Source organism: Bison bison, unplaced genomic scaffold, assembly GCF_000754665.1.
Source record: "Bison bison bison isolate TAMUID 2011002044 unplaced genomic scaffold, Bison_UMD1.0 scf7180017864317, whole genome shotgun sequence".
NCBI lineage: Eukaryota > Metazoa > Chordata > Mammalia > Artiodactyla > Bovidae > Bison > Bison bison.
Window position 1 is genome coordinate 6,485,396 of NW_011494889.1, and position 12,092 is coordinate 6,497,487.

Consider the following 12,092-nt stretch of genomic DNA (forward strand, 5'->3'; position numbering starts at 1 on the left):
CCATAAGGGTGGTGTCATCTGCATACCTGAGGTTACTGATATTTCTCCCGGCAGTCTTGATTCCAGCTTGTGTTTCGGGGAGGGTAAAAGACATAAAGGGAGGTAAGGTTTCTTGAACTGGTAAAATGAGGACACCAGTAGAAGTGTGAAGAGATACCATACACAACTGAATATGTCTCTATTTGTGTATGTATGTGTCTCATTGCAAACGACCCTGATGCTGGAAAAGACTGAAGGCAAAAGGAGAAGATGGAAGGATGAGATGAGATGGTGAGTTAGCATCACCAACTCAACGGATGTGAATTTGAGCAAACTCCAGGAGATAGGGGAGGACAGAGGAGCCAGGCATGCTGCAGTCCATGTGGTTGCAAAGAGTCAGACACAACTTAGCAACTGAACAATAACAACGTCTGTGTCTATATATAAGACCTAGAGTAACCATTTTAAAATCTACACAAATACACCCAAAAACATTACAGAATAGAATTCTTTTAAAAAGTTAGCTGTCCACTGGAAATGAAAGAAAGAAAATAAAAGCAAAAAAAAAACAAAAACAAAAATAGACATAAATTTTTCTAAATGGCAAACTTAAAACCCTAATATATGAATGACATTATGTAAGTGATCTATGTAAGAAGTGTAAATTTCTTGTCTAAAATATACTAAATGACAGGGATTATTAGAATGGATTTTTTAATGATCCAACTACATGCTGTCTATAGGAAACTCACTTTAAATATAGCGATACAGGGAGGTTGAAAGTAAAAGGATGGAAAAAGATATACCATGAAAGCACAACTCATCAAAAAAAAGCTGAAATGGCTATATTAATATCAGATGAAGTAGACTTCATAGCAAAGAAAATGATGCCAGAGACAGAGAAGGATATTAAATTTTGGAAAAGGAGGTCAATTTATCAAGGAAACATATTAAAAGCAATCCTATATGTGTATGCACTAAACAACCCAGTTGAAAATATGGGAAACAAAAACTAATAGAACTAAAAGAAGATACAGGCAATAGACTTACGGATATGACTATAGCTCGGGACGCAACACCCCCTGTCAACAACAGACAGAAGAAATGGACAGAAAATCAGCAAGGATGTAGAAGAATTTAACAACATCAACCAACCAACAGGATCCAACTGACATTTATAAAACTCTATCCAGTAGTAACAAAATACATGTTCTTTTTTAAGTACCCACAAAACATATACTAAGAAGGACCATATTCTGGGCTATAAAACAAGTCTCAATAAATGTAAAAGGATTCAAGTCATACAAGGTAAATTCTCTGACTCCAATGGAGTTATATTAGAAAACACTAATACACACACACAATATTTGGAAGCAAAACCAAATCAGCATTTCCTAGCTCTGTGTCTGTGACTGTCCACAGCATTGATCTAATCCAATCTCGTATTCAAATGAGGAAACCTAAGCTCAGGGAGGAGACATGATGTCTTCAGGGTCTCTCAGGTACTCAACAAATAAATATTCCTTGGATCGATTGATTAGTTAAACACAGCAACACAAAGTCAACTCTTTCTGGAACAGCTACTCCCACTGGAAGACACACACCTCAGTTCAGCACACCTGTCACCCCTTCTGGGCTCCCTCCTCTGGACACTCGGCACCTCTCATCTCCCTTTGTCACACACTGTCCTTCTATAACCCTGTCTCCTGGTTGTGCCAAAGCTCCTCCCAGAGTTAAGGCCAAGTCTTACGCATTACAGCTGCTTAGACAGTATTTCACCTGCGATGCAGGAGACCTGGGTTTAATCCCTGGGTTGGGAAGTTCCCCTAGAGGAGAGGGCCTGGCATCCCGCTCCAATATTCTTGTCTGCAAAATCCCATGGACAAAGGGGCCTGGCGGGCTACAGTCCATGGGGTCGCAAAGAGTCAGACACGACTGGGCCACTAAGCACAGCACAGACAATATTTAGTGTGTAGACCTTTTAAGGCAATTTTGCCTGCTAGGAGGACAGGTCCTTCCAGTGGGTCCTGTACAAAGTGTAGAGCACAATGAAGTTGCAAGGATGCTGTGAGCTCAGGCAGGTCATCAAAAGCCTTGGGATTCCCTGCTGCCCCTTGTGAAGGGCCCATCATGGCTCTGGAGCTTCCTGATGTGTTGTAGGTCTATCTTTTTACACGTCTACCCCACTACTCTGCTTTCGTCCTGGATGGGCAGAGGAAAACATGCCTGCATTTCCCTCTCTTGTGATCTGACTGCAGAGGATTTTATCATGCATACATTTCTTTTCCCTCTGATTTATATCCATATTTAAATCCTGCTTGGGGAAGTCATTTATTGGATTCCCTCAGGCTTTTGGGAGAGAGTATATGAGATCCTTGATAAGCTTAATATATTTTTATTAAAAATTAATAAGAAAGCTATATTGTTTGCAACTTTAAATTATAATTTGATTCAATTCATTTAATTTAATATATGACCACAATTCTAAAATTACTTTAAAATAAAACGCTGGGATGAGATTGAAACCCGTTCTGGGGACCCTATCTTTTAAGGACCGCATCTTTACTCCTGAGTGAACGTGCTTGTCATGTGGCAGACAATCTGTGCTTCCATTCCTCCTGTGACATTTAGAGTCAGTTCACAGGGGCAGCAGCCCCCCTTGAAGGCTTCAAATAGGTCCTCAGTGGGAGATTACGCCAGGCTCTTTTTAAATGCTACCATTAAAAAAATAAAATTTAATGGAAAGAGATAAGCTTTTCCCAGCACAGGCTGGCTCTGGTTCTATACTTCCTTAATCTGTTTTACATACTGCTGCAGGAAATTAAATCAAAGCCATTCTCTCTGACTTGTGTATGTGTGGCAGTTGGGCAGGGCTGAGAGAAGGGAGACACAGAGCTACCAGAAACAATTGTTCTGCTTTGTCAGAGATTGACTGTAACTTTGTTTGGGGGAGGGGAGCCCTCCTCTTCTTGCCGGGCTAAGGGGTTGTGGCCACCGCAGAGAGCCAGCCTGTGCTGACAGCTCCCTAGGGCTCCCTTCTTACATCACTGAGAATTGTGCCCCAGCTTAGCTGGAGGCCCAGGTGGCATCCACGACAAGGACCAGATGTCCTACCTGACCAGGTCTGAATTTTAGCTTCCTGTACACCCAAATTGACATATTTCTCAACACACACAGAACATAGTCATCACCATATTTGGCACATTACTAAATCCTATTTCTTTTTTTCTTTCCCTCCTATCCCACCCATGGCTCTGAGAAAATTACAGTATTTACTTGTTCATCATATTTATATTTGGTTTTACCTTCTAGACAAACGATATGGACTTTTTCCCCAGGCTCTTCATATTGGCCCTCTGCTCCCAGCTATGCCCATTTCTGCTCTGCTTCTAGTCACCCCTGTGGCTAGAAGATTTGATAAGATCCTCAAATCTTAGTATCTCGAATCTTACATATACACACCCAGGGATTGTCCCCACCCCACTTTTGCTTCCAATGCTTCATTCATCACCAAATAAGAATGAAGGTCAAAACCAGCAGCATCCTGACCTGGAAGACCTTCGTGGCCCCTCCAGGCCCTCTCCTTGGTCACTGCAGACTCTCAGCAGGGGAAGGCCACATAGCACAGGCATGGAATGAACACTGGGTTCACCCTGGGGCCACTCTCAGGCCAGACATGAGGACGTTGGACCACATGGTCTTTACGGCGCTTCTGCAAGGGAACAGGCTGGGAGGCGTGGAAGCGAGGCTCTCCTTCCTGGCTGTGGCTCTGTGGATCCTGAAGGGCTGCGGGGCCAGAAGCCTCCTGCTGGCACCTGCCCTGTTGTGGCATGAGCAGGAACGAATGGGAAGACTCCAGATCAACCACCATGAGCTCTGCCTCTTGAGGAGTAGGCCTTATTCTTAGAGCTGGAAGGGAGGAGACAGCGAAGCATATGACTGGAAGAATGGCAGTGAGGAAGGAAGCTACAGCTGTAACAGGTCTAAAAACATGCAGATGGGCCTGACCCTGTCCGAGTGGTACGAAGGTGACTGTCCTAGCCTCTGAGTTAAGTCCCTGAGAAATATTTTCTGGGGAGGAACCTGGAGAAATACCACGAGGAGGACTAAGAGAAGCTGGTCTGGGAGTTCTGAGAAACAAAGCCAGGCCCTCACCCTGCGAAGGAGAACTGTGAGGAGTGGGGAGGCGAGAGCCCCCACAGGTCAGGCTGGCCTTTCTCTGGCCCAGCTGTCCATGGGGTGGGCTAGAACAGTATGTCTCTTCCTGCAAAGAGCTTTTTAGGCAGTGCTCCTGAGGATTCACTCCTTTTGTCAGATCACAAGTACATCTGGCCCTCTGTTGAGCAGAAGGGAGAACATGTAAGCAGCTTTTGAGTGAGAGAATTTCCCGTGAAGGGCTTTAAGCATCTCTCCAGTCTCTCTGTCCAATCACGCTCTCCCATATGCTTCTGCCTCAGACCCTGAGATGTCCAGAACAATGGAGCACCAAGGGGGGTATGGGGAGGAGACAGGAGACATTTGTTCTCTGAATGGCATCAAATATTTGATTTTGATTTTCTGCCCAAAGACATCTCACTGAGTTTGGCTGCCTCCAAGGTGCGGGCTATTCCCAATGCCTCCCCTCCATCTCAGACACCCCTCACTCCAACCACCCTCGGGATTTGCTTGCAGATACTACACAGGGCAGACCCACTCAAGTTAATAAGAACCAAATCCCACCACCCTGACTCTATCACAGCCACCTTCTGGATTTCCAGCTAGGGTATCACAGATGATGGGTCTGCAGGATTACAGCTGATTCCATAAGCAGAGCTCTTTTCCAGGCTGGCACACCAGTGCCAGAGATGGCGGGCCTTTCTTTCCCTTTCTCTTTTCTCTCAGCAGCTAAATCTAGACCCCATCTGTCTGCCTATTTTCCTTCATTCCAGCCTAAAGGGAACATTTTTAGAGAGGCCCAAAAGCCAAGAACATGGGTGGAAAGTGCTCCTCGTCCTGAACACTTTGCTTCTTCCACTCTCAGGTCTCCCCCTCAAGAGACTGTATGCCCCAGCTTTAAAGTCTTTATGGCTTTAAAGATGCGCACACCTAGGAATCCCACCTCTAGGAACGCATCTTAAGCAGAGTCAGCAAAGGCCAAAAAGCCCTATGCTAAAAGATCTACATCACAACAAAAACATGGTAGTGATCTGAATTTCTAAGAGTAGCTCAGTGAATAATGATCTATAAACCTGATGAAATGAACTGTACACAGCCATTAAAATGGTAATTATGGTTGGCTACAAGTAACCATTGAATAATCAATAGTTGTTATTACTTGTTGAAAGCTTATTCTATCAGTTGTTCTCAACCCTGAGGACATGTGAGAATCTCCCCAGGCTAGGCTCACCTCAAGAGAACAGGAGTCAGTTGACCATGTGTGGGGCCTGGGCACTGGTACACCATTGGAAGCCCACTGGCTGATACTGCTGTGCACCCAAGGCTGAGCCATGGTACTGCCTGCCAGGTAATTTTCTGGGTGCTTAAAACACCCAAAGTGTGTTTACCTGTCTCTTGAGGCCCATTTACATGGAAGACAATGGATCTGATGACCCTTCTGTTTGTTTTTGTTTAGTCGCTCAGTCGTGTCCAACCCTTTGCGGCCCCATGCCCTGTAGCCCACCAGGCTCCTCTGTCCGTGGGATTCTCCAGCCAAGAATACTGGAGTGGGTTTCCATTTCCTTCTCCAGGGATCTTCCCAACCTAGGGCTCAAACCCACATTTCCTGCACTGGTAGGCAAATTCTTTACCACTGAGCCACCAGGGAAGCCCATAAATATAGTCACTGCACAGCCTGGCCCATACGGGGACAAACCCTTGACCCTGGTGTAATTTATTAGCATCATGCTCTAACCAACTGAGCTGACCAGCCCTTCTGTTTGAGAGCCCCCAGTTTGGGAAGCTCAGGATGATATGGTTTATCTATAATTTACTGCAAAAATATTTTGTGGATATTTTGACTATTTATTGCTCTATAAGTAACCACCCCAAAACTTAGCAAAGTGAAACAACCGCCCTTTTATTATGCTCACAGGTGATTTGGATCAGGAATTCAAACAGATCACAGGAGGAATGGCCTGCCTCTTTGCCATAATGTCTTGGGTGTCGGCTGCGAAGACTGGAATCTGGCCGATGCCAGAAGACTTACACCATAACAAAAAATTGGTGGTGATCTAAAGCCCACTCCAGTGTTCTTGCCTGGAGAATCCCAGGGATGGGGGAGCCTGGTGGGCTGTCATCTCTGGGGTCACACAGAGTCGGACACGACTGAAGCGACTTAGCAGCAGTAGCAGCAAAGTTCTAAGAGTAGCTTAGAAATCTGGCTGAAATCATCTGGAGGCTTCTTTATGCACATTTTTCTGGTGTTTAGGCTAAGGTAATTTTAAAGATAGGTTCACTCAGAGCAGCTAAGCCTGTGTGCCACAACTATTCAGCCTGTGCTCCAGAGCCCAGGCGCTGCAACTACTGAAGCCTAGACGACCTAGCTCCTGTGCTCCACAGGACAGGCCCCCACAGTGAGAAGCCCACACACCACAAGCAGAGAGTAACCCCGACCTGCGCAACTAGAGAAAAGCATGCAGCAGTGAAGACCCAGCACAGCCAAAAGTAAATAAATAAAATTTAAAGACAGGCTCAGCTAGGACTATCAACCGAAGCATCTACCCTTGGCTTCCCCATGTGGCTTGGGCTCCCTCACAGCATAGAAGCTCCTGTTTCCAGGAGCAGGTGTACTAATAAACCAGGCAAAGATTTGCATGGTCTTTTTGACCTAGCTTTGGAAGTTGACAGCATTAATTCCATCATATTCTACTATTGTAGTGGTCACAAATCCATCCAGATTTCAGAAATATTTTGGAGGTAGAATTGACAAGATTTAGTGAAGACTGAAGGCAGTGAATGTCAAAATGCAAATGCTATAATGCCATATAACATGAAAAGAATACAGAAAGCATATGTGTATGTTATATGTATCATACAGATGAGAAATACAGCATGAAAACTTATTTTAAGGTGATAACAGCATGGTACTTAATCATTAATATTAATCATTTGAGTAACTCTTTTTAAACCTCTGTTAACTACCTACACCAAATCTAAGCTCTAATAATCCCTGAAGATCATTGTTGGACACCAGTTCCAGCAAGACTCAAGCAGTAAGTCCAAGCACCACATTAAATCACCCTGTCACTTCATTTCTAGTGTGGAGAACCACTGTGCTGATCATACTGTAGGCTGCGGGTTTCTCCGGGCTCCTGGCCCAAGAAAAGATGAGGAACAGGTGGGGACCTGCCTAACTTGGGGATCTAATCCATCTTCTTTTTCCTTCAGGCTTTTGATATTATGAGAGTAACACATGGCAGAGAGCACAGCCTGATTGAAGATTTGATTCTACTCTTAGAAGAATGCGACGCCAACATCAGAGCACCCTAAGAGAACCCTGCAGAGGGAGAGCTAGCTTGTACCTTTACTGAATGCCTTGAGGTCACACACACTATATTTTATTTGTTGTGTGGGCCTCCCCTATTGGAAATGCTGTTCCATATTTACTTAGGTAAATAAATCAGACATATGGTTTGCACACCACAAGAATCCTTAGTTGTAGAGAAGCATGATTATAATATAAAAAAATTTGGTTGAAAATACCATCTGGTAATTGTTTGCTTTGTTTTCATTGGTAATGTTAAAGAGCTCAACATTAAAGACAGAAAATCCTATTAAAAGCATAACAGAATAAGTTGTAACTTTCTTGTTGGATATATGTTGAGAGTTGGATAGAAATCAGTGTTTTCACACTTGCTTCCAAGCAAAAGTTAATGTCTGTTTTGGCATAAAGCAAGATTTTCAGATACTGTCTTCACTGCTTGTGGTAAATGATATGTGTGTCCATTATTCACTTCCAAATATGTCTCCAACACAAGAAGTTTTATTCTAAATCTTAGAAAGAAGTCATATTAGGTTTATTAGGTTTTATTAGAAAAGGACAGGAGGTCTTAATGGAAAAGAAAAAAAATTCATATGTCTCTTGGCTCTTTGTGTAATTCATTCTAAGCATTTCATAACTCTTGGTGTGTGTCATGCTTTGGGGGAAGGAATTTTTTTCTGTAATTCTCTATGTCTAAGGTTTGACCGTGTGATCTACACAGCATGAGGCACCATTACCCTGCAGGAAGCAGGGTTCTAGCACCCCAGCTCAAATCAGGCTTGCTCCCTTCCCTTTTTTCCTCACTAGTTATTCCCCAATTCCATGGTCTGCTTTTCCTCTTTCTGCTTTAGACAAATACAGAAACCTTTTCTTTTCCTCTAGTAGGTGCAAGGTAACTTCTCTTATGGCTCAGTGATCCTGTGAGCAGTTTAGTCCCCCGTCCTTAGAGGAGACTCTGGTAGTAACTGAAGCCCTTGGATTCCTGCAGCTGACAGGATTCTGAGAGAGCTTGCTGCCACCCACACCTCATTTTACAAGCAAGGAAATGCGATACAGGGAGTGATGGCAGAATCCAGAGCAGCAACTCTTGTTCCTTCAGGAGCCTCCCCCACCCCCATGGAGGGAGTGGTGAGTCCTCTGGCCACATGGTTGCATGAGGCGGCAGCAGCCATGTCAGAATGACACATGATCGAGCCAGGAGGAACCAACCTCATTTTGCAGCAAAGAAAGCTGACACCTGGAAGCTGGAGTCCACGTGCCTCACACCTGGTGGTCACTGTGATCATCAAAACATGCCTGATCTCCTGCATGCTGATGAGTCCTGCAGCCATTTCATCCGTGTGCTTGGCTGGAGCTGCTGTCTGTCAAGTATTAGGCATCTCTAATGCACACAGTATCTCTAATAGCCACAGTAGCACCACAAGGTCGGTGTTTTGAAGCACATTTTATAAATAAGGAAATGGAGGGCCAGAGTTAGGTGCTCAGGGATCTCTCCTGATTTATTAAGTGACCTTGAGAAAGTGGCTAAGTCTCAGTCTTTTTGAGAGACCAGTTCTAACCAATTCAATAAATATATATTAAATGGTTGGAGAACTGCCACGTGGGGCGATGGTAAAGAATCTGCCTGCCAATGCAGGAGACATAAGATGTGGGTTCAATCCCTGGGTCATGAAGATCCCCTGGAGAAGGGAATGGCTACCCTCTTGCCTGGAAAACCCCAAGGACATAGGAGCCCGAGGGCTACAGTCCATGGGGTCAAAAACAGTTGGATACAACTGAGCACACATGCATATTAAATGATTATTGTGTTCTTAGGAGAAAGAGATACAAAGTCTGAATGAGATGTATCCCTCATTCTCAAAATGCACAGTTACAGTATTTATATCAGTTTTTACTGTATAATAAACTACTCCAAAATAAATTAATTTTCACTGTTTTGTATGTCAGCAATCTGGACTGAATAGTTGCTTCTGGTTTGGCCCAATCTCCATACACCCCTGGATCCTGCAAAGTCACAATGCAGGAGCATAGATGTGTGGAGAGGAAGAAATTGCAGCCACATATGCAATCCACCATGGCAGCCCCTACACTATTTCAGCATAAACTCACATTTAGTGAGTTTAATGAAATCCATAAACCTTGGCGTGGCTGATCTCAGCTGGGCACACTCACTGTCTGCAGTTGCTGGCAGGTCAGATGGGGAAACCAACAAAGGTCCATCTACTCAAAGCGATGGTTTTTCCAGTAGCCATGTACGGACGTGAGAGTTGGACCATAAAGAAGGCTGAGCCCTGAAGAATTGGTGCTTTTGAATTGTGGTGCTGGAGAATAATACTCTCGAGAGTCCCTTGGAGAGCAAGGAGATCAAACCAGTCAATCCTAAAGGAAACCAACCCTGAATATTAATTGAAAGGACTGACGCTGAAGCTCCAATACGTTGGCCACCTAATGCAGAGTCAACTCACTGGAAAAGATCCTGATGCTGGGAAAGATTGCGGGAAGGAGGAGAAGGGGGCAAGAGAAGATGAGATGATTGGATGGTATCATGAACTCAATGGACATGAGTTTGAGCAAACTCCAGAACATAGTGAAGGACAGGGAAGCCTGACATGCTGCAGTCCATGTGGTTGCAAAGAGTTGGACATGACTGAGCAACTGAACAACAGAGGCCAAAGCCAATCACAATGCCAGTCCAGAATACAGGGTAGCTAGACTCCTCTCAGTCAGAAGAAATACAAAGTGCACTGCAAGGGTATAGATCTGGGGAGAGGGAGATGCTGTGGCTATTTATGTAGTCCACCATGGTAGCCCTTAAGCTATTTCAGGGGTACAGAACATTTGGTGAATCTGATGAAACCCACAGACCTTCCTTCTAGGGAAACACACATACGGGCAATTTGCTTATAGGATCAGGCATCCTTGATCTCCCTATGGCCCATCAATGGATTGCCTGGGGTCCTTCATCTATGAAAAACAGACTCGTTGCCTGTCAGAAACATGGTGAATTTTAAATTCATTAGGAAAAGAAAAAGGTCATAATAGAAGGTAAAGGTAGCCAACTTACATGCTGAATGAGCAGAATTCACTGATAGAGCCCTGTGTTTGCCAGTTCTCTGAATGAAAGTGATCAGTCAGTGATGATCCTGGATTAAGAGATTTGCCTTCATGCCTCCTAGAGAAAGCATGATAGGCTTTGAAATCCCTCTTAGCTCACCTCCAGTTTTCTGAGAAAAGGGTTCTTAAGAGGAAGGGGCCCAGCTTGCACCAACTTTTAACAGAAAGCAAACATTTAAACAATGGTAAACATTTACCAAACAACTCTACAGGAAAACAATTTGGGTGAAGCTGAAAGGAAATGGAGAATATAATTTAAAACCCACGTCACTGGTGGCTGACAATTTATTGCTGCCCCAGCCTCCATGTCTGCTATTTCATTAATCCATAGTCATTGTAGCGGCAGGCTTTTTTCACATCAGTAACTTGACTCCATTAGTTGCTCCTCTGGGATGAGAACACATTTAAACTGAAAATGAACACACCGGGCATAATTTATAGCCATGCCATGTGGATGCCAAGACTGCAGGGGAGGAAGGCTGCCTGGAAACCTGCTCACTGTGAGAGCTCAGCACAGGCTTCCTTTAGCTAAGCAAGAGTGTGGGGCGGCTAGAAAGGGCAGTCACCCTGTGATGAAGCCAGACAGCCACAAACCACAGAGGCCCCTCAGTCAAGCCTCGCTGCAGGGATGAAAGAGAAATTTCCATATATGGGCGCCCTCCCCTGAGTTGTGCCTTGAAAACGCTTTTCTGGCCCAACCAGGAGGTGATGTTATATTCGCTCAGAGGAGCCCACTGGGCTTCCACAGGGACATGGTTGTTCTGAGCATTGTCTGTGGAGCAGCATAAAGTACCGTGAAAAGCAAACACTGACAGCAGCTTTAGGAAAACACCAGAGCCCTGCTTTCGCCTGAGCTCTGAAAGAGATCAAGCTGGTTGAGGAAGCCCAGCAGCACCATCCCTAAAGTGGCACACCCATTTGATGTTTTTGAGATCGGTAAACATCCAAATGCTATTGGCTCAGTCAATATATTCAAAACCAATTTGAAATACATCAAAACTCTGAACATGTACACACTGCTATATTTAAAATGGATAACCAACAAGGACCTACTGTACAGCACACGGAACTCTGCTCAGTGTTATGTGGCAGCCTGGATGGGAGGGGAGTCTGGGGGACAATGGATACATGTACACGTATGGCTGACTCCCTTCACTGCTCACCTGAAGCTATCACAACGTCGTGAATCGACTATACTCCAATACAAAATGAAAAAAATAAAGCAGGTTATCTTCCATTAAAAAATACATCAAAAAACAATTCTCTGCTCCTCATATTTAGCTTAGCTCCATCATCATCTTTCTACGCTTCAACACAGAAACTCAAGAGTCACTGACTCGTCCCTTGTCCTTCATGAGAGGACTAAGTTCTGTCTATTCATCCTCTGAAATGCTTTTTTAAATTCAGCGCTTCTTCTCCTTATCCATTCCCAGGCTCTTTGCAGGCCACAGCACTTCTGCAAAGACTCCCTCACTGATCTCCTTGCTTGCCATCCCTCTATTTCCTGTTGCCCATCTAGCTGCCAGTCATCTTCCCAAAA

The 12,092-nt window shown here is 44.4% G+C and overlaps 1 protein-coding gene across 3 annotated transcripts in view; it reads left to right on the forward strand.

Moving 5' to 3' along the window:
• SMYD3 (SET and MYND domain containing 3) overlaps positions 1–9,056 on the forward strand; it is a 748,778-nt gene extending 739,722 nt beyond the window's left edge. For all 3 annotated transcript variants that reach the window (XM_010852898.1, XM_010852900.1, XM_010852901.1), the window contains one exon: positions 7,345–9,056. In XM_010852898.1, coding sequence (XP_010851200.1) covers positions 7,345–7,446 — 102 coding nt within the window. In that variant the 3' untranslated portion in view covers positions 7,447–9,056. The remainder of the gene's footprint in view (positions 1–7,344) is intronic.
• The last annotated feature ends 3,036 nt before the right edge of the window (positions 9,057–12,092 follow it).